At 57.8% G+C, this 22076-nt stretch overlaps 1 protein-coding gene across 6 annotated transcripts in view; it reads left to right on the top strand.

The window, feature by feature from the left end:
• The window catches only part of Hdac4 (histone deacetylase 4), a 217823-nt gene that overhangs the window by 148753 nt on the left and 46994 nt on the right, over positions 1 to 22076 (top strand). For 4 of the 6 annotated variants that reach the window (XM_048808876.1, XM_048808870.1, XM_048808872.1 and 1 more), the window contains exons 6-11: positions 3968 to 4089; positions 11124 to 11255; positions 14642 to 14754; positions 18827 to 18943; positions 19023 to 19221; positions 21456 to 21694. In XM_048808876.1, the coding sequence (XP_048664833.1) occupies positions 3968 to 4089; positions 11124 to 11255; positions 14642 to 14754; positions 18827 to 18943; positions 19023 to 19221; positions 21456 to 21694 (922 nt within the window). The remainder of the gene's footprint in view (positions 1 to 3967; positions 4090 to 11123; positions 11256 to 14641; positions 14755 to 18826; positions 18944 to 19022; positions 19222 to 21455; positions 21695 to 22076) is intronic. The other 2 variants (XM_048808874.1, XM_048808871.1) reach the window with 1 other exon arrangement.

Here is a 22076-nt window from a genome sequence, read left to right as displayed (position 1 = left end):
CTTCTAGTGAGGAGAGGTGGAAAGGGTTTCCTGGGAGCAAGGAGGGGAGATGGGAAGACCCCAGTGAGCAGGCACATGCAGGGTGGATACTGCCCTGGATTTGGTGCCTGGGAATGTCTGCTATACTCCAAGAGTTGGGGACACTCACAGTTGAAGGGGGCAACCTTGATCTCAAGGACGATAGCCAGGTGACAAGCTTGTTTTCCTTGAGTTGGGTGACTGCAGGTTTATCATTTGAGGACCCCAAAAGTGAAATGCATTCACTGTGGTTGGGAAACAGCACCTTCAAGCTGAGCTGTGGCCCCAGTGTCACACCACACTGAGGTGGCTCAGAGCTAGTCAGACAGCATGAGAGCTAAATGCTTTGGCAACTCTGGGGCGGGGGGAGGCAAAGGTCCACCAAAACAACTGTAAACCCCAAACTTGAAACATTTACCTCATCAAAATTTGAGACTTCTAAACTTCTCTTTGAAAGCCACCTAGGAAGGAAGGAGGGAAGGAAGGAAGGAGGGAGGGAGGGAGGAAGGAAGGAAGGAGGGAGGGAGGGAGGAAGGAAGGAAGGAAGGAAGGAAGGAAGGAAGGAAGGAAGGAAGGAAGGAAGGAAGGACATCCTTAAGAAACTCAAAGGGCCTGTGGCACACACGGGACGGAGGGCATCAGACACCATGATTGAGCTCCTGTGCTCACTAATGCAGGTGGACAGCCGGGGAAGAAAGCTGGAAACAGCTCCGCCTGCATGAGGCGTGAGGCACATGAGAAGACTGCCATATGGGGGTCTTCAAGGACACAGGAATCAAAGCCACAGGGCACTGGCCACGCACCCTCTGGGCTGGCTCAGCTCTAAGAGGCCAGGGTGGTGGGAAGGTGGGTGGAGTGGCCCCGCCCTGCAGGGACAGAGATGGACAGTCTCTGGAGGTGGCTGTCCACCTGCCCTTCCCAGCAGGACACCTTCTGGTATTTACCCAGGAAAAGCACAGCGTGCCCACACCCAGGCTGGTACTGTTGTGGTCACAGCACCTTTACCTGTGGCCACCAAGGGTTAATAGGTGAGCGTCCAACAAGCAGGGTACCTCCCTCACCAGGGCCACACAGCAGCGAGAGGGCCATTGTGATCCCAGCAGCGGCCTGGGGCTCAGGCAGCATGTGCAGATGGGGCAGACCCCCGCTCTACCTGCTGCTTCCAGTTACAAGGAACAGGAGCCAGCAGAGTGAGCTGCAGAGGCCCCTGGAGGCAGGGCTGTCGGGCCTCCCTGAGCAGGGATTCTGGATGTGGACGGACACCCGTGCTCCAGCCTGAAATTCGCTGGACTGCGCAGTCCAGTGTGGTGGTCAGTGTGTGGCCACTGAGCCCGCAAACCACGGTGCGTGCCCTTGAGGTGTGCCGACGGCAGGAGCACCGGCTTCCGGGCAACCCGTGTAAAGACAGGCTGAGCACCCACTAGTAAGGGCTGCAGGCTGAAACCACAATGTGTTCAGGTATTGCGTTAAATAGAATACTCAAACAGCTTCGCACATTTCTTCTTGTGGCTACTAGAAAAATCTGAAGTTACACATGCAGATCTATTATAGTTCTGTTGAACTGTGCGTTAAACGCGAGAGTCGTATTTACATCACACACTAGTATAAATCTGATGTAATGGGGAAGGCCAATTCTTTATAGGGTTTAAGGGACTAAGTTTGTGTTGTTTCATTCTACAGTCAAGATCATGTTTGGAAAGAAAGCAGAACAGTGTTTGTTTTTCGGTCTTCTCCAGTAAGTCAGGGATTGCCTTGGGCTTTGCTATCTAATTTGTTTACCACTTGTTTATTTTAACAGTGCTGGATGAACTCAGGGCCTCATGCATGCTGGCCAATCATTCTGCTGTTGGCACACCCAACCCCAGGGTTGTCTGGGGACCATGTTGGGCCCTCCTCCAGGACCTCCTGTGCACACCAGCCCTGGCTTCTCTGAGCCAGGACCCAGGCTGAAATTGAAGTTTGCAGAAATGGAAGAGAAACCTTGGTCAGGGATGAGCTGGGTGGAGGGAGCTGTTCTGCCGTGTGGCCCTTGGAGGCGGAGGTTGGCGGGAGTGTGTGTGGGGACCTGCGTGTGGTGCTGTGGGTATGTTGTGTGAGCATGTGGGTGTGTCGGAAAAGTGTGTATATGACATAGGGGTGTGCGAGGGCATGTGTGGGGGTGGGGTTCTGCTCTCCTCTCCTGCAGATCCTCCTGCAGGGAGTCCCAAGCGTGGGTAGGGGTGTGGAATGACAGGGCTGGGCACCACGCTGAGCACCTGGGACCCATTCCCTCTGGCGGCAGCTGTTGGAGGCTGCAGTGTTCGGGAAGGGCTGCTCTCCCTGCAGGTCATGAGGACTCGAGGGCACCCTCTGATGGCTCTGGACCCTCCTGAGAGGCCCACTGGGCCAGTGGGCAGCCTGGTGTCATGGCGGCCTGCTGGAGCCACAGCCCGTGGCGGGTTGTGCATAGCTGCCCCCTGCTGCAGCTGACTGGAAGCTTTAATGCCCACAGCTCCTCTCACTGTGAGGTGGATCCTCAGATCCTCAGCAGCCAGAGCCTCGCCCTCTGGCTGGGTTCCAAAGCGCGCTCCATCAGGTGCAGTGACAGTGAGTGTCCCACGTGATGGGTTTAGATGGTCACATTGAAGTCATTTGCAGCTGTTGAGTGACTGTCTCTAACTCACATGATGTGAGCCAGATCATACCGCATTTCTTACCAAGGAGCAAGAGAGAGTGAATAGAAAAGGCCCAGGCTGCCACGCTGCGCACGGGGGACTAATGGGGATGTTCGGTCCTGGGGAGAAATGGTGTTACTCTCAGATTCTGTGAGGCCACTGTGAGAGGAGGCCCCGGTGTCCTCATGGAATTCCAGGAAGCTCCTGTGTGGGGCATGTGCCCATGTGCCCTGTCCCCAGACGAAGGCCCCCAGCCCTGGCTGTGTATCTGGAGCACCCTGTGGGCAGACAGGAGGAGACCTCCTCAGAGCAGAGTCCTGCCTGGGGGGTGTGGCCCGAAGCTGCTTGGAGTCCTGGGGCCAGACCCGGGAGCTTGTCTCTGGGACCCCTTCAGCACGCTATGCGTGTGCATGTTCAGATATTTAAATATACACCTGGGTGCACTCCAGAGCTCCCACGGTGGACTCTTGCACGTGGAGTGCTGTGCATTCAGATGGATAATCTAGCAAATTCTAAATAAGAAAGTTGGCCAGTTTGTTCCCAGTCACTAAGCAGATTATGCAGCTTAAAGACCCACAGAATGTAGGACACTCACTGTCAGTGTTCAGAGCAAAACTCACCGGCAGTGTGTCCACAGAGGCCTTATGCTGGTCGTCTTGGGTGGCCCCAGGAGCTGTGAGTCCCCAATGGCCCACTCCTGACTCTTCCCCTCACTCGCCTCCTCCAGCCAGCCCACTGCTGCCAGCCGTGTTCAGGACTTTGGGTGGCCCCAGCCACTTGGAAAGAATATGCTTCTAGAGTGAGCCCCAGGAAGGTGTGGGGATTTTTTTGTTTGTTTATTGCTTCTGACCTGCCCCTGCCCCAAGGAAGGAAAATGACAGAAGACTCGGATGAGGGCAGGTTCTGGGGACTTCTGCTGAAGAGAATCCCCAGGGGCTCACACTCTCAGGGAGGCAAAGAGAGCCCAGAAGTCTCCCGTGCCCATGGCCACCACCCCAACCCCGCCTCGCCTGACTGCAACCTCATCTTGGGTCCCTTGGACACGAGCTCCTCTGTCTGCCTTTGCTCTGTACCCTGTGGACAGAGCCCTTGTGTGGCCGGTAGTGACCCTGGTGGTCAGAGAACAGCTGAGCACAGGCATCTCAGAAGAGCATCTCTGGGTGACGTCAGAGAGGCTGTGGCCCTGTCGGCCAGCTTATCGGGCACCACGGCTCCTGAGTAAAGGCCGCCAGAGGACTACTTGCAGGCTCAGGGGTGCCCTGGGCAAGCTGACCTGTCTCTCTCCTTTTCTCTAGGAAAACGCAGCACAGTTCTCTTGACCAGAGTTCTCCGCCCCAGAGCGGGGTGTCGGCCTCCTACAACCACCCGGTCCTAGGAATGTATGACGCCAAAGATGACTTCCCTCTTAGGAAGACAGGTCAGTGCCAAGGGCTGCTGTGGCCTGGGGCTCTCTGCCAGACAGCTGTACCCCAGCTGTGCTGGGCCACATGCAGGTTGTGCTGAGTGAGGGCTTTTCTCGTCAGAGCATCAGTTTGAAAATTCATCCCCAAGCATGACCTTCTGATTCATTCCAGAACACACAGCCCACGCACATAGGCCTGCTAGTCCTCCCTGGGCGAGGGCAGGGCCCACTGCTGTCCAGGGATGCAGCAGCTCTGCTCCTCAGGCAGGCATGTTCAGCAGGTGAGTGAGTCAGCCAGCGGCCCTCTGCTGGCTCTGCACAGTGTCCAGCAGGAGTTGGTCAGAACCCAGAGAGGGAGGAGGGCCCTGTGAGAACAAGATTCACCCTGCCCTGTGGGGGGCAATCCCAGGTGGCCACAGCTCGGGGCAGGAGTTCTGTTCTGAGCAGAGCGAGAAGGGCATCAAGCCTATTCTAGAAGCAGGGAGGTGGCACTGGAGCAGTCTGAAAAGACAACCGGATGCTGTTGGGCTTATGGTTTAACTGGGCAGTGGCTTTGGAGAAGGGTCAGGGTGACTGTGGGTAGTTCGTTGGGGTGGCAAGAAGGGCAGGGCCCTGAGAAGGCTGCTTCTCCTGGGGGTTGTGCAGAGAGGGTGAGAGCTGAGCTGCATCAGCCTGCACGGAGGAGGGACACCCTCATCCCGCTGTTGCAGGGAGAGACTTTAGACTGCACCAATTCTATGCACCCACAGAACTCCAGGCAGCTCCGGGCGGAAATGTACGTAAGGACTCAGACACCCAGCTGCTTCACCCGACAGACAGCCTGTGGGAAGCCAGGGCTCCCTGCCTTCCCAGCTGGGTGGAGGAGGCCTTGGGCCAACACGGCATGGCCCCAGGCAGAGCCGGGGTCAGGAGCAGGGAGTTGACAGGAGGGCACCTTAGCTCAGCCCGAGTAGGGCTTGGCATTGCCTGGGGTTGTGTGATAGGGCCGCCATGCCAGGCCAGGGGTGCCCGTGGAGGAATGGGTATCTCCAAAAGAGTGGCGGGTGGAGTTTGGCTGTCACACAGGGCAGTCAGCTCTCACTAAGGGTCATGCCCTCCTGAAAGCAGCCACAAACTCATCCCCAGCAAGGCACAGTGCATACCACCTGCTCCACCTGGCTCCCCAGTGGCTCCAGGTATCCCATGGCCGGGACAGCAGGGAGGGGTTGGGTACGCTGGGTTCTCCCCGGCCCCCAGCGAGTCACAGGCAGCACCGCTCTGAGAAGCAGAAGCCTGCATGAGTAATTGGGAGCAAGCTCCAGGCGACTGTGCAGTGGAAGACGGCATAGTCACATGGCGGTCCCTGCTGATCTCTGCAACCTCGTGGCCTACAGTCGTGGACAGAGCCCCTGCCGTTTTGACATGTTTCCGTGGCTGTGGGCCTCCTATGCTGAGCTGTGTTTCTGGAGTTCGCTGGAAGAGACGCCGCAGATCTGTGTTGCAGTGTCACCTCCAGAACCCTCTTCCATGAGGACCAGGGGGAAATCTCTTCTCACCCCGGGGAGTGCTCTGGAAGGCCTTCTTAGTTAAGATGTGATTGCATTACCAATTTCTAAGAGGCACCCTAGCACCTTAACAGTCTCACCTGGGGCCACACTTGACCACCAAGAGCAGCGTGCAGCGAGGCTCCCCAGCCACCCGCTCAGCCTCATCAAGCAAGCCTCATAGAGCGAGGCCTCGCCATGCTGCTGGACAGCCCGCGTGTTCCTTGGTAGCAGGAACATCATCAGTAGGGAGACTGTGGTGTGAAGCGCTGCCCCTGGATTGAAGCCTCAGTCTCCAGTAGCAGGATGCGCATGTATACACCTGCTGGGCTCGGCCCACACTGGCTCACTGTGACCTTGCAGCTCAGTCTGCCTGTGCCTCGGTCTTCCAGGGCCTCCGTGGGACACCCATGTGTGCACGAGCCTTCCGGCGTTGTTGGCATGTGCTGCGGTGGACTCCCTGGATGATGGTTCACACCTATGCCTTCTCAAGTGTCTCACCTCCCTCGGGACAGAAGCAAATGGGCTGCCCATGCCTTATGCATCCAGGGTGGCCACTGTCATTTGGCCAGTGGGTCCAGATCAGCTGCCAGAGTCCAGTGGGCTCCTTTGCTCATGCACTGTGCTTCAGGGACACTCTTGCTCCCCTCTGGGCCTTTGCTTGTCCTCTGCAGAGTGCTCTTAGTCCACACCCGGCTTACACAGTGCTCGAGAAATTCAGAAAGACGAGTTTTTTGGGAAGCTCACAATCATGGCACCAGCACTTGCTGGCATATGGTTGGTGGGCCTTCCTGCCTCAGCCTTATGTGGCAGATGGTTAGGGTGAAGCAGCAAGCCCACCCCAGGGCGCTGCTCCACTCCTCGCCTCATCCAACCCTAACTGCCTCCCGGCCCCACCTGCAAACACTTCCAGCCGTTGAATCAGGAGGTGGGACTACAGTGTGCACTCAGAGGGACAGTGATAGCACAGCCTTGGGCAGTGGCTTGACCAGGAGCGCTGTCCACACGAGGCCCTTGATCCCTGTGCATGCGGGGTCCATGTATGGTTTTGCACTTTTGGAAGCAAACTTAGTTTTGCAGGTGTCCTCCAGCAGACTGCCCAGGGAGCGGTCTACAAGAGCAGTCCTCCCTTCCAGCCCATGGGCTGCCCAGTGCTCGGCAGCAGTCACGGGATGGAGCTCAGGCAGCTTTCCTTCTTCCCTCCTGGAGCTTACATGGCAGGACAGCAGAGCTGTTGCCGGGCTCTGGGTGCTGTCCCTGGGGCACTCTCGACGTGCGCTCCCATGTCTGCCCCTGTGTTGCAGACTGCATTCCAGCTGTGGTCTGCCCTTGCAGAACTGCCTTTTAATCTTCATCAGAAAGTAATGTCTGTGAGCCAGCCCCTACATGGGAAGGCAGCTGTCTGCTGTCCTGATGGTGCTGACAGCTCCGGTGGGTCTGCTGGGCCAGAGTGCGCTGCCAGCACTCCTTACCCATGGGAGCTGGCCATGCTCCCCCTCTGGTCAGTTTTCTATGTGCCTGTTTCTAATGGCAGGCAGAGGAGACCCCTCTGTACTGTCAGGCTCAGCACCATGGGTCTCTGCTCTGGCTTGGGGGACATTGCTCCTGGCTGTACCACCTGGTCACCTCCAGCCCTGGCTGCCACTACCGGGCCCTGCCCCACAGGGTCTTCCCCAGGTTCTGTCTGCTTCCTTGGGGTGAGCACCCCCTCCTCCTGCTGGGAGCACCCAACCTTGGAGACTTCCTGCCAGGAGCACTCTGTTCTGCCCCATTAGTGGCCGACCATGGGCGGGGACCAGAACAGAAGTCATCCTGCTATGGGATTGTCAGGTCACGATTGTGCCCGTCACGTGGCTGTTGCAGAATCTTGATCCTATGTTCCCAGAGCTCTACAGCAGCACAAGACCTTCAGGAGGGTCTGCTCCTTGTCACTGGGCTGTGTGAACCCTGGGGCTCCCACCACCTCCCGAGAGAGAAATATGTCTCAAAACACTCTGTCCGTGACCCTTCACCGCATGGCCTCCTGGTCTCATGAGCTCCGTGTTGGACATCGTCCCCCGTTTTCCTCCTTGCCTCCTTTGTTCTGCCCTTGAAGATCCCAGCTCGCCTCCCTTCTGTCAGTGCCTTCCTGCTGTCCTCACGGCTCTCCTCAGAGCTTCCGACCTGTCCTTGGACACAGGGAACAGCAGCTGGGGCACAGCATGCCCGGCTCTGAGCCCCGCCAGCGGGGTGCTGACAGCTCTCTGCTGATCCACTGGGCCTGCCTTGCTGGGTGCTGGGCGGGCATGGAGGCAGAACAGCAGCGGTGCTCTGGGAGAGCCCGCCTCTCCTCGCGCCTGGTGCCCTCCTGTTCCCTCTGCACATCTGACCACAAGGCCACCTCCCACCTCAGAGAGTTGTTCTGTGCTGTGACTGACTGGGGAAAAGCCGTCTGTAGCCTGGTGTCGGGTGTCTGAGCTGGTGAAGACTGGCAGAGGCAGGCCCTGGGCGTGGGGGGGATTGAAGATGGAGGTGAGCGTGGTTTTGGCTGTGTTACTTGTAATCTGCCTGATGGGCTCTGAAGAGAGTGAGCCCCGCCTGCCACTGCCCACGTGGAGTTGTGCTCACCCTCTGCTCACGGAGCCGCTCTCCAGATGTTATTCCCGCTGCGGCTTCACCTCTCAGACAGCCCAGGGGGGTCAGAGTGCAGCTCCCACGTGCCCCACCTGACCATGGCGGCGCTGGAGTGATTGCGGGCCATCAAGTACGGCTCTCACTGCCAGGTGGAGACCCTGTGTCCAGACTTTAGCCACCTTGCAGAAGTGGGCTCCTGGGACGTGGCTCAGTCCTGAAGCAGCTCCTTCCACCTGGGGAACTCCCCGGGCTGCTGAGGCTGGAGACGAGGCTTTCCAGGGGCACCCAGTGCTTGCAGGGCCCGTGCATGTTGCCGCCACCTGGCACCAGAAACCCCGCAGCCCAGCGAGGCAACACCTCCAGGTGCACAAGTGCACCCTGGTTTGAAACCTGGGTGCCAGCGAGGGTTTCCTGTGCCCTGAAGGGAGGCTCATCTGCCTGCTGCATAGCCCCTCCCCAGCCTGCAGATGGCTCTGCTGGTCCAGTAGATTCCACAGGGGCAGGGTCTTGTGCCATCATGTCCCCCATCAGTGTCAGAGTGGTGGCCTCCAGCCTGTCAGTTGCCTCTGGCCATCCCACAGGCAGAGCGGGCTCCAGGCGCTCATGGTTCACTGCCCTCATTTTGGTGTCTTGAGGTGCTTGAGGCCAGTCTTCACTTTCACAGGCTGTGGGTCCTGCGTGGCATGGAGCAGGCCCTGGCTGGGAGGGGCGGGTACAGACAGGTGGTGCGTCCTGCCCTGAGTCTCCCTTGCATGACAAGGAAGTGCCCTTCAGGAGCAGAGCAGAATCCAGGAAGCCTTCCAGGTGCAGAGCAGGGCAGTGGAGAGGTGAGGATGCGGGGTGAGTGCCGGCCGCCACGTGCTGCAGAGAGGGGCATCAGGCAGGGCTGCAGGACGGGGCCTGCTGTGGGAGACACAGGGAGGGCAGCAGGCGGGTCAGAGGGCAGAGGGGCCAGCCCTGTAGACTCTGGAAGTCAAACCTTAGCAGGGGACATAAGTGGATGGGGGAAGAGACAGGATCTGCCACCTGGTAACCTAGTCAGAGCTGTGACCTTGAGATGACCTCCAATCCATCCCGCAGGGGCTGGAGGAGATCCCTGTGATGATCTGCAATAGCACAGCTAGTCTGTGGCCAGCTCAGAATGTCCTTGTCACACTGTATCATGATGCCACACTGACTACTCCAGGGTTATCTGGGCAGCTCTGGAGAGAAGACCCTCCCACACAGGGCCATGGACAGCCAGGCTCCGCCCTGTGGGTGGATGCAGCATCTCAAAGGCTACTTCTGTGGTCTGTAGCTTCTATCTCTAGACCCAGCAAGGGGTTGCAGGAACCCTGGTGGGCCTCAGCTGAGAGTTTGGTGGTGGGAAAAAAAGTGTTCTTTTTTTAAGTAACCAGGCAGATTTTGGCTTCTTTTGTTTTGGCTTTTAAGTAATGTAAGAAAAATGAATAGAGAAATGGAACACGTGGGTCTGTGCTGTTAACAGAGGTGGGGTCCGCTGTGTCCACGCTGTTTGTCCTTCAGTCTTAATCAGCTGCCGTCCAGGTGGACTGTCCCTTGCTGTTTACAGATGCCGTGAAACAGACAGCCCCGCACCCTGAGTCAGTGCCCCCAGAGCAGCCAGGGGACCCTGGCAAGTCTGGCACCTTGGTGAACACAGCCTCCATTTCTCCAGAACCTGGTTTCTCAGGCCTCTTCCCATGGAGGAGGCTAGTGGTTGCCTACACAACCCAGGCCCATGGTGGAGTCAGCTGCCTGGGTCCAGCACAAGCAGGGAACTTCCCTTTCCAGAAAGTCCAAGAGCAGCAGGGGACTGAGTGCGGAAAGCTGGTGTCTCACTACTTACAGATCCACAAGTGCCAGAAGGGGAGAGGAGCCTGGACACGGCTTCAGAGCCCGGGCGAGGCCAAGCCGGAGGCTGCAGTCAGAGGAGTCCAGAGATGGCGCTTGAGCTGGTGGGGCCAGGGTGGTGGCTGCAGTCAGTCCTGGACCTCTCTGCCTGAGCTCCCACGGGGCCACCTAGGGACTGTGACTTGATGGGTCTGGCTCCCACACAGAGGCGTTGGGGACCACTGTGGGCTTCCACATGCAGGTGGCCTCTGTCCACACAGGAGGGCTCTGACAGGCACCACGACAGGTCCCACGCTGGCTGTGCCAGTGGCAAGGTGAGCGCTGAGGGCGTCTGGCGCTGGCACTCAGACCCCAGAATTGGCTTGGGTGTCCTCACATCACGTGGGGTCGGGGCAGCCCTTCTTGCTTCAGAGCCTCACTTGCCTTCACAGAGGCCACTGGTGTCTGAACTGGGCTGTGGGCATCTGCAGACGAAAAGGAAGCGCAAGATGTGGACGTCATGGCCACGGCCCCAAGAGGGCCCCCATTGTGTCCACTTCCCTCAGACTTCCAAGCAGTTGGATGTCTGCTTGGAAGGATCTAGGAGGAGGTTATTTAAGAATTGTCACCACTAAATGACTGTCACCCACACTGGACCCTGCCTAGTAAATCAGACAGCAGCCCCGGTTCCCGTCTCCTGCTGAGTTGTAGGCTCTTCCTTTCACACGACACCCCATGCCAGCCCAGCACTGCCGTGTTGAGTGGTCATTACCCCAGTGTGCTTTTTTTTTTTTTTTTTTGATACCAGGAATTGAACTCAGGGGCACTTAATCCCTGAGCCCCCATCTCCAGCCTTTATATATTTCATCTAGAGATTGAGTCTCACTAAGTTGCTTAGAGCCTCCCTAAGTTGCTGAGGCTGGCTTTGAACTTGTGATCCTTCTGCCTAAGCCTCCTGAGCCACTGGGATTACAGGCGTGTGCCACCCTGCCTGGCCAAGTGTGCACATTTTTAAGCCACCATTGTGAAGCCCTTGACCCTCGCTGTGTCTGCCTCGCTGTGATGATATCTCCTTCTTTGCAGCTTCTGAACCTAACCTGAAATTGAGGTCCAGGCTTAAGCAGAAAGTGGCTGAGAGACGGAGCAGCCCTCTCCTGCGCAGGAAAGATGGGCCTGTGGTCACTGCTCTAAAAAAGCGTCCCTTGGATGTCACAGGTATGTCAGGCAAGCAGATAAAGTGCTCCTGCTGCCGCACTGTGCAGCTTTCCTGTGGAAGCCAGCTCCTCTGTGGTGCCTCTGAAACTCTGTGGCTGGGCCTGGCGCCGTCAGCCCAGAGTGTCAGGCAGGCCACTGAGGGTCAGTACCAGGAATGCCTCAACAGGTGCCCGCTCCCTGGGTCAGGTATTAGGCCCAGGCGTGGAAACGTGATGCGCCTTGTGTCCTGGGACATGTATTTGAGGTTCCTCTGAAGGTGTTCATGGTCAGCTGCCTGCTCCTGCCCGCTCCCCCTGCTCACAGAGCAGTGTCCATGAGCTTAGCAGGAGAACACCCAGGGGCTCCGCTGTTCCACTGTGGTACCTTGGTGCCTCTGGCCCCGTGAGTGGTCCACACCAGCAGAATGCCAACAGGCAGGGTCAGCACCCCCTCCCAGCCCCTTTCTGAGGGCAGCAGCCTCACGAGCACCCCTGCCCAGGCACCCCACTGTGAGGACCAGGGCCCACTGGGCCACTTCCTGCCTGTTGAGGACACACCTGCCCAGAAGCATGACTCCTCAGTCCCCCTCCACAGGTGTCCCCAGCATCTCCAGAGTTCCAAGTCCCCCAGGTGCATCCACTCAGCACCCTGTGCCCTGGGTGGACCCCAGCTCCGCACTCAGGGAGCACAGCCCCCAGCTGCACCCCAGCACCCCAGGGCTGATTCTCCAGGTGCACCTCCACTTTTCAAAGTCCTGGCACCAGGAAACAAGGGCTGCTCCCAGATGACCTGGAGAGGAGGCCAGGAGCACTGGAGGGCCGGGATGAGTGGGGCTGGTCCTGAGTGCCCTGGGCCGGTTTAGTCCAGTGTGTCCAGTGTGTCCTGGGGAACGTGCTGCTGCTGGGGAAGAGGCGGGAGAGGTTCCCAACTGGCCCCCTCCTGGTGAATGGCCAGGTCTCCGCACAACCCTCCCCTGAGGCATGAGAGGAGAGCTTCCCTTCTGGACGTGGCCTGGCCATTCCTGCCCTACGTGCTCCAGGGCTCTCCAGCTGCCCTGGCCTTGGCCTTTGTGGACTCTTTCAAGCTGAAGCCGTTGGGAGTGCCCGTTTCGTCCTTGTCTTCCTTTGTGAGTGGCGCTTTCCTCTGATGGTTCTGTGTAGAGAGTTTCTGGCTAGAGAGATCAAGGGATGTTGGAGCCCAGCGTCTCATCAGTCTGATAAACTAGGAGGACTCAGTGGAATTGGGGCCCATGAGCTGAAAACTGCTCCAACACTCAGGCACGTTGTCCCCGTGCGTAGGCTTGTTCAGGCTGGCTCTGGTACACGGGACCCCACAACGTCCCAGCCAAAGGTTGTTAAGATAGCGCCTTCAGCCAGCTGCTTCTGAGTGTCACACCTGTTGTCACCCAGTGACTGCTTAATGGTATGTAAATGTCAGAGCTGGGCACAGAAGCAGTGAGACAAGCTCCTTGCCTTCCCGGAGCTTATAGCCTCCTGGGGACCCCTGGCTGTCACATGGGTGGCCTGGTTAGTGCTGAGCTGTGCTGGATGAAGGGTGTGCCCCAGCAGCCCCAGGGCAGGGTGGGCAAGTAGCATAGTGAGACCAGAAGCTGTGGAGAAGGCGGCCTCTGAACTGTGGTCTGATGGACAGAGGAGACAGTGCTGGGAGAGGAGATAGGACAGTCAGGGCTGCAGGAAGGTGGTCCCACACAGTGGGGAGGTGGTGGAGTCCTGGGGCAGGAGAGAGCCACGCAGACGTGCGGGAAGTCACGGACAGGCAGCCTCGCGCTCTGCCACTTGTTAGACTCAGGCTGGATGAAGAGCACGAGGGGGGTCCTGCCCAGGCGGCCCTCCAACCCCCAGGGCGCGCCCCGCCCTGTGAGGTGCCTGACAGCAACCTCGAGGACCTTCTGGCCCTGCTGCCAGGCCTCTCCTCTCACCAGTGTAGACAGTCCACCGTGGTCCTGCAGGGCGCTTGCTTCCTCAGGTCAAGAGTCCTGAGTGGGTCGGTTAAGGGGGTGGCAGTCGGGTGACTGTGTTTCATGGCTCCACGCTGCCCTGCCCATGTGCACACAGTGGAGCGGCCACCTGTTCCTGCCAGGCAGCATCAGAGGGTTTCCTGCAGACACTGTCAGGAAGAGGGCCCAGGCAAGGCCACTCCTAGGATGGCAATGTGGAGTCAGGGGTAGGAGAAGGCCGAGTGATGGCGGACACCTGCTCAGCCTAGGTGACGCCACCAGAGGGCCAAGGCACGCTCTGGAGTTGGTAATTGGTAGATGGAGTGAGTGAGAGGCACGAGAGAGGAGAGGGGCAGGTGGGGCCTATGACAGGAGCTGGCCAAGGTTGGGTAGATGGCAGCAGCAGGGGGTAGGGCCTGGGCGCTGGCTCAGGAATTTGGCCGCCCAGCTATTCCTGGGTGGGTAGCTCGGTCCACAGAGGACGTGAGCCTTCAGCCTGCCCACATCAACTTGAGGACAGTTCGCCTTTGGTGTCCTCTGCAAGCAGGGTGGCCTAGGGAAGGTGACATTACTGGCTCAGCTTTCTCTGTGCAGAGGGGATAATGATGGCGCCCACCTCATAGCTCAGCACAGCGCAGCTGCTGGAGCTGAACCTGCCTGCTGTGGAGCACAAGGGACAGTGGCTTCCATGCCCACCATCTATCCCCGTCCTCTTCCTTGTCACCCAGGGATACCCTTGAAGCCAGTTTTCAGTCTGCTCTGTGGATAGCAGCCTCCTGTGGGCTGGGGTGCTCTCCAGTTGGATGAGTAGGTACTGTGTGCTCAGGGTCAGGACACAGAGGAGGAATTCCCCAGCCCCCCTCGGGGTCCCTGCTGTGTCCAGAGTGGGGGCCAGGGGCCCGTGTGACAAGAGATGGACCTGCCTTGGCTCCTCTCACAAGTCGTGGTCAGCTGGAGCCTGCCCAGGCCCCTGGCTCTTTTGCTGGGCACTTGCTGATCCTGGGAAAACCAGGGGGTGACATTCCAAGCAGTCATGGAGAGCTTCTTAATTAACTAGCTTTTTAGTGAGCACAGTAAACTTGACCTTCCGCCGTCGAGAGTTGCTTGGCTTCTGCGTTCTTAGTCTTTTGTTGCTAGGATGTTAATAAATGTTTAGGAGCTTACCTCTCAGGTGCTTCAAACCGTCCTGAAATTCACGAGAGCCATGGAGTTGATAGCAAGCACTTCCCAGAGGGCTCTGCAGAGGCTGCACGGAGTCCTGAGTTCTACAGACTCACCAGGAGGTAGCAGCAAGGCCGAGGAATCGGGATAGCCTCCTGTTGCCCACTCTGGAGTCGTGGCCATGTTCTTTCTGCTTGGGATTTGTGCGGGCCAGCAGGCTAGCAAGCGGAAAACGACAGAGGCGGCTGCCACCCCGGGCCTGGCCCCAGCCACTGTCTCTCACTTGCAGACTCTGCGTGCAGCAGTGCCCCGGGGTCTGGGCCCAGCTCACCCAACAGCAGTTCCGGCAACGTCAGCACTGAGAATGGCATCGTGCCTGCTGTGCCCAGCGTCCCAGCCGAGGTCAGTGTACTCCCAGTCAGTGGCATGCCTGCTCTGTGCCATCCAACCCTTACACTCACCCTGAACTGGCCAGCATGGGGCAAGGGGAACTGGCATGGGGGTGGCCCTGGGGAGAGCTTTCTGGGCATTACCTCCCCACCTTCATCGCAGCCCCCCTAAAATATGAGCACCCTAGTTCTCCACACACCCCGGGGCCCTCCAGCCCCATCTTTCCCCGGCCTCTCCCCAAGCATGTTCAACAGAGGGTGTCATGAGGCAGGTGACATGCACAGGGTCCTGGCAGGCAGCAGGCCTGTGGGAGGAGTTGCTGGGTGAGAACGACAGGGTCACGTTGGGGAGACACAAGGAGCACTGAGCAGCAGGAGTCGGGGAGCGGGCGGCTCCCCCATGGTTGGCACCGCAGGGGCAGACAGGGAACCAAGGGCTCCAGGCTTGAGACCCAGCACCCCTTCTTTGACCCTGCTTTTAATGCACTCTGAGGGGTGCAGTGATCCGGGAGGGTGTGAGCAATGAGCATGGGCAGGAGTGCTCTGACGCCACTCGGGGGGGTGACTCCAGGCGCTGGAGCTTCAGCAGAGGAGGGTGCAGCCACCCAGTGCTGTGGGTCGCCCCTGCCTGGCTGCAACAGGTCCCGGCACCCTCATCCCCTGTGCTCACTGTCAAGCGTCCCCATCCCGAGGGCCAGCCAGGGTACAAGGGTCTGGAGGGTTCAGGGTGCTGGGCCTGGGAGAGGCACGGGGGCTGCTTCAGCAGCGAGCTTTCTGATGGATTGGCCGGGAAGGCTGCCTGCCGCAGGGCCGCGTGCAGCAGAGCGTACGAGCCTCCCGCGTGTTCTGAGCGTCAACCTACAGAGGCTGCAATTTATTAAGTGTAGTTGTTTGCTTCTTAAATATTTAGAAAGGATTGCTGCCCTTCCAAAGGTTGGCAGATCCAAGCTGGGACGCGCGGGCTTAGCATTTCTGTTTGAAGTCCCAACCCTCTGTGTATAAAAGGCGTTGTAGAGACGAGGGCCACGGCTGGGAGGGATTCCCCAGGGTCGCTGTCTCTGGGCTCCTCAGTTCCTGTTCCTCTTATTTTTACGTTATACTTCAATTTCTCTTCTTATCTGTGCTCTTCAACCGACCAGTTTAGGTATGTACTTACTTATTAGATGTTTTAACAGCCCTCTGCGAGCAGGCCACAGCTGGGCTCTGCCTACAGTGAACTCAGAATGCAGCTGGAAGTCGCTCCCTCCCTGGGGAGTCCCCAGGGTCGCTGTCACCTCTCCCTGGGGTGTCCCCCAGGGTCTCTGTCACCCCTCCCTGGGGAGTCCCCAGGGCGCTCTCACCCCTCCCTGGGAGGTCCCAGGGTTGCTCATGGGCACAGAGGCTCATTTGATGTGTGCATTTGGAAACATCGTAGCAGTGCCTTTTTGTGGGGACCTGTATGGTTCTGGTTTAAGTTATATATTGATTGTTATAAACTGTGGGATATATAACTTAAGCTACTGTAAACTCAGAGGCATATAAAAGGGGTCACAAGAACTATACAAGTCTGACCGTCCAGGTTTCACCTCAGATGCTCATCACCACAGGTGGGGGTGGCCTGTGATGCTGGACCACACATGGACATCCCTTTAGGATCTCAGATGCCATTAGGATTGGTGATTTTCAGAGCTTCCTGCTAACTGGCCAAGGGCTGGCTCATCCTCCCATGTGGTCCAGAGGCAGCAGGACTGCCCTAGTGGGGCAGCTGGTGCAAATGGAGGTGGCATGGTGGTCCTGGCTCTCTCTGCTTCCTCTGGCCATTGCCCTGAGGCCACTATGGAAGACCACCATGTCCTGCAGGCCCTCTGGCTCCAGAGCTCTGCTTCCCCTAGAGATGAGGTGCAGGTGCTCCAGCCACAGGCCCTTGGGCTTCTGAGGAAGCCAGTGCCTCTGCTAGAAAGCAGAACAGTCCGTCCTGGAGCGACAGAGCTCTGGGCCTGCTCCCAGGTGCCCCCTGGAGACAGCAGGAGCATCCACTTCTCAAAAGGGCAAATTCACAGAAGCAGCTTTATTTCTCAGAGTGACTAGGTTAAAAAAAAATGTTGATTATAAAGGAATCACAACTTCCAAACGAGCAGTTCTCCTTAGGGAGAGCCCTGCTGTCCTGGGCAAGCCCGGGCATCTTCTCGGAAGCATGACTTGCAGATATATCTTTCACTTTTGAACCCCCCTCACCAAAAAAAAAATGTCTAGGAAAAGCCTATCCCAGAAGCCACATGGTCACCCCTTGTACATAGGCATCTGTGCAATATGTGGCCATTCCCAAGGGCGGTCAGAGCAGTTCCTCTGAGAGCAGAGGCTCTGTCAGTGTCCTTCCAGGGACACAGCTGCAAGTTCCTGGTGAGCATTTGCAGGGTGAGGCAGGGGTTGGTCTCCAACAGGATACCTTGGCTGAGCGTGCAGATTGCGGGCATGAGCAGCAGATGGCCATCGCCCTGGGGGCACTGTGGAAAGACCATCGCATCCTGCAGGTGCCTTCCTGCCACCCGCCCCATGTTCTCTAGCAGGGCTGCAGACAGGTCACCTCCCTTACCTCAACTTATCCCGATGTTCATTTCATAAATTGTTTTCTTGTAAATGAAATTTTAAAGTACTCAAGCTGCCCCTCTGCCTTTGTGATATGATGGAATTGTCGAGTCACATGCCATGCAGATTCCTGCCTGCCCACCATGCTAGCTGAACCATAGTTGGCTCTTGCTTTCCTTTAGGGTACACTTGGATGGGTCTTCTATGCGTGGTGCAGACCAAGTAAAGCCTGGGCCCCTGCCAAACCCATCCATTCTGTAAGCAGGCTAAGTGCCGGCATCTGGAGGAACAGGCAGGGAGGGCCAGGCGTAAAGCAAAGCTTGTGTCCAGGGTGAGATGCTGCACTTGGGTGGAGTAGCATCTGTCCTCTGCTACTTCCTCAGGCTTACGCTTGAGTAGTCTGAGCTCAGTTTTAGAAAGTACATGATTCTATGACGTGTTTTTTCTACTTAAAACTTGATCACAAAAGAGCATCCAGATAATGCTCATCGGGGCATTTCTGGACCTCTTGCAAGTCGAGTGTGTGGCGCACCTTCGTTCATTTAATGCCGTGTGGCTGGAGCAGGTGGTCATCGCAGCTGTGAGGCTGCTGCCATGAGCAGCCCAGTGGCCAGGTCCTGTGTGCACATGGGCCTTTTCCTTAGGAATCCTTCTTAACACCGCATCCTAAGAGCAGAGTTTCAGGATCAAGGTCGGCTCCACTTTTAAGGCTTTTGATAGATGGCCAAATTGTTCTGCAGAAAGCACCACAGTTTGTCGTCTTCCAGTAATGTGTTTCCCTTTCTCTGTTCCAAGATGGTATTAGCATTTTAAAAAGTCATTGCCAGTGTGCCAGGCACAGTGGAACATGCTGTGATCCCAGCAGCTCAGGAGGCTGAGGCAGGAGGATTATGAGTTCAAGGCCAGCTTCAGCAACTTAGCAAGACCCTGTCTCTAAATAAAACCTAAAACAGGCTGGGGAGGTGGCTCAGGTGTTAAGTGCCTCTGGGTTCAATCCCCAGTGCCCAAAATCAGGTTGTGAGTGCCACACACTCAGTCCTTAAGCGTGTTCTCAGACGGCTGATGACGTTGCGTGTTTTCTTCATGAGTTTATTCCCCCTTAGTACGATATCTTCTGTGGTCCCTGGTTTCGGCTGTGGACTTTCCTCACTTTGGGTTGTTCCTTGGTTTGTGAGCACTTTGCATATTAACCTCTGTCTGCCCTGTACCATGCTGATAGCCACAGTTTTCTGCCTTCTAGGAAGGAGAGCACGGTTGTTGTTTTTTTTTTTTTTTCAATGATTTCTGCATTCATTATCATGTTTGGAAAGATATTCCCAGCCACAAAAATGTGTTTTTACTGTATTGTCCTAGTTGTCTTCTGCTTGTTTTATGGTGTACAAGCAAATTGAATGAGGAGCAAGGTGCAGTGACAAGAAGACCGAGGACTGCTGCTAGGGAGTGGCCCAGGCGCCCACCTTTCTCCAGGTGCACACCGCCTCAGAGGCTCTAGGGTGACGGTCACTGTGTTCTGTCTGCAGACCAGCTTGGCGCACAGACTTGTGGCTCGAGAAGGCTCGGTCGCCCCACTCCCCCTCTATACGTCACCGTCTTTGCCCAACATCACCTTGGGACTTCCTGCCACCGGCCCTGCTGCTGTAAGTCAGCCTCCCGGGGTCTGTGGCTCGGGGCGCGGTCGTGGCCCTGCGCCCAGACATCCCTGGCTGTGCTTTGCAGGGTGCAGCGGGCCAGCAGGAGGCTGAGCGACTGGCTCTTCCTGCCCTCCAACAGCGGATCCCCCTCTTCCCCGGCACCCACCTCACCCCCTACCTGAGCGCCTCTCCTCTGGAGCGGGATGGTGGGGCGGCTCACAACCCTCTTCTGCAGCACATGGTCCTGCTGGAGCAGCCGCCTGCACAGACGTCCCTCGTCACAGGTGAGCATGTGGGCCTCGTGCTGTAGCCAGGGCTTTGGCAGTGTGGGGCTTTCCTGCTGGGCCTTGTGTGGCTTCTGGAGCAGGCGGGACAGCACAGGGCATCTGTCTCCAGGCCTGCCAGTGCTGTGTGTGCACCTGGCCTGTGACTGGGCCACCTTCAACCGCAAGCAGCTCGGTTGCTGCTTCCAGGCAGGTGCCGGGCACCCCTCTACTCACTCCCAGGAGGAGCCCTCTGGCCAGGGTTTCTGTGTGGGTCGAGGTGAGCACATATTGGAAGCACAGAATTGACTTGGGCAAATAATTGGTTTCTGTTTGGCAACAAAACACTGTAGAAATGTGTGCTGAGGATGGTTATGTTTAGAAAAACACGATTTAGAGGACAACGAGAAGGCTGCTGTGATGACCTAGTGACAGCAGCAGGAGAGCTGTTCAGAAGTGCTGGGATTTGTGGTGCTGTCCAGCATACACCCATGGGTTGGATCCCCATGCCTGTCCATGACGTCCTTAGCTCAAGTGGCTGTTCTCCTGGACATCTATGGGCTTGTTCAAAATTTGCCTTTGGACTGACCTCAGTGCTGGCCTGGCCAGCCATGCACCCACAGTGGGCAGAGCCCTGTGCCTGTCGTGGTGGGGTGCTGGCCGGAGGCCTGTGGGCTAGCTCTGGGGTCTGTTGGCTTCCTTGCATCCTGCTGCTGCTGCTCCCTAAAGCTTTGGCTGTGGTCACCACGGGTCTGGGCAGGAGTGGTGCACTGGCTCTGAGTGTCTATGTGGACAGAGGAGATGCTATTCCAGCCCTGAGTGCAGATCTCACCCTAGACCCAGGCTTTGCTTCATGCCCAGCCCTCCCTGCCTGTTTCTCCACTTAGCCTCCTCTGACATGGGAGGTCGCTTGGAGTCTGTGTGCCTCTTTGCCATCAGTGAGGTAGGGTGCTCAGATGTGAACTACCTGAGTCCCTGCAGGGTAGCACCAGCACCTGCCCTTCCCATTGGTGTGGGTCTCCTGGTTGGGATAGTAGTCTTCACCTTCCGCCTCCCACACTCTGCCCCAGGGCCCTGCCCACCCTTCCCAGCATCTCCCGGGCCCTTCCCCTCACTCCCTGCCGTGTGGCCCTGATTCCAGGTCTCTTGGCATCTTCCTGAGGGAGGATGCCTCCTGAGCAGGGTTCCAGCAAGCTGTCCTCTTCTAGGACAGCAACATTGGGTACAGGAGCCACCGGCCACAGGAGGTTTCAATTCAGAGTACAGTGTGGTTTCTCAGGCACTGTGCAGCATCTCGGATGCACAGGTGGCCCCAGCCCCCTGTGGACCGCGGCCTTGTTGCGCGCTTACTTTCCACAGCTCGCTCAGGGCAGAGGCCCAGCTCCTCCGCATAGGCTCCAGCCTTGCAACGGGGCCTCCCTCCTCCCCAGGCAGCACCCTGGATGGCCAGTGCAGGAGGCGTATGGATACAAGTGCCATCTTCCAAAGACCTTTCCTTGCATTGGGCTGGCTGTGCCTGGCCCTGCAGCTGCCCATCCCTCTGTCCCCATGCTGTGCCCACAGCCCTGTGCTCACTTGTGCCTCCCTGCAGCTGCTGAGTGCACCTGGTCTCTGCTCTCCATGCCGTGCTCCGGGAGAAGACTTGCTTCCTTCTGCCTGCTTCCTCTCCTCCCTTCCCACAGCCACTGGGTTTGGTTCACAGTGAATGTGCACTAAACAAGGTGCAGTGCAGCCCAGCCCAGCAGAGCTCAGGGCCTTGGAGGTGGCCTGGTGTCTCGTGGCAAGTTTTGCTCTCAGTTTGTCTCTGAGTTCCTGCAGATTGGCCACAGACCTTCCCTCTTGCTGGTCATGGGATGTGTAAGGGTGTGCATACCAGAGCTAGAACACCCTGCTTCCATGAGTGCTCTGGACACAGAGGTCCCTGTGGGAGAAGTGACAGACCAGTCCCCAGGGGCAGTGTGTTCCCCGACCTCTTGAAGCTGCCTCTTCTGTGCAGAACCGCTGATTCAGTGCATTGACCTGATCCTCAGGAGCCTCCAGATGATAGTCTCTTTCTCCAAGCCCGAGCCCACGTGAGCTCTGCCTGTAGCTGGACTAGCCCCTCAGCAGGACAGCTGGTGGCCCCGTGGGAGAGGGTGCCTGGGCTGCCAGGTGTGCGTCACGGTCGTCTCCATCAGTCACTCAACAGCCTTCTCTCCTCCCCTCTCTTCCTCCTCTTTCTCCCTCTGCTGTTTCTTCCTCCATATTATCTTCAGACTGGTATCTTTCAGGCCTGGGAACGCTGCCCCTCCACTCACAGCCCCTGGTTGGTACGGACCGGGTGTCCCCATCCATCCACAAGCTGCGGCAGCACCGCCCTTTGGGGCGCACACAGTCGGCACCACTGCCGCAGAACGCACAGGCGCTGCAGCACCTGGTGATCCAGCAGCAGCACCAGCAGTTCCTGGAGAAGCACAAGCAGCAGTTCCAGCAGCAGCAGCTGCACATGAGCAAGGTGGGTCCAGGCCGGGCATGTGGGCTGGAGACTGGGGAGGACAGCCAGGAGCAGCTCACGCAGCTACGGGGAGAGGCCCAGGGCTTTCCCGGCCCCGTCGGCAAACTGGGCCCAGGAGCCTGGTACAACGCAGGGGGTGGGCCACGGGGTCAGCTCTTCTTTCCTGGGTTTCCTAAGACCATTCACCGAGTAGGGATTCACTCCAGCCACTGCTGAAGACGCCACCTTTACAGTGGTGCTGTCGCAGAAGCATCCTTCCCAAGCCCCTTCACACTGTCAGAGGTGTTTGGGGCCAGGAGAGCCCGCAGAGGTCCTTGTACCAATAGAAGTCTCCGGAGTCACCAAAGCCACCTCCAGGAGGAAGTGGCAGGATTGTGTGCTG

The sequence above is a fragment of the Marmota marmota genome, unplaced genomic scaffold (genome assembly GCF_001458135.2).
Source record: "Marmota marmota marmota unplaced genomic scaffold, marMar, whole genome shotgun sequence".
Classification (NCBI taxonomy): Eukaryota; Metazoa; Chordata; class Mammalia; order Rodentia; family Sciuridae; genus Marmota; species Marmota marmota.
Note: the sequence above shows the minus strand (reverse complement) of the source record. Positions and strands in the feature narration are given on the sequence as shown.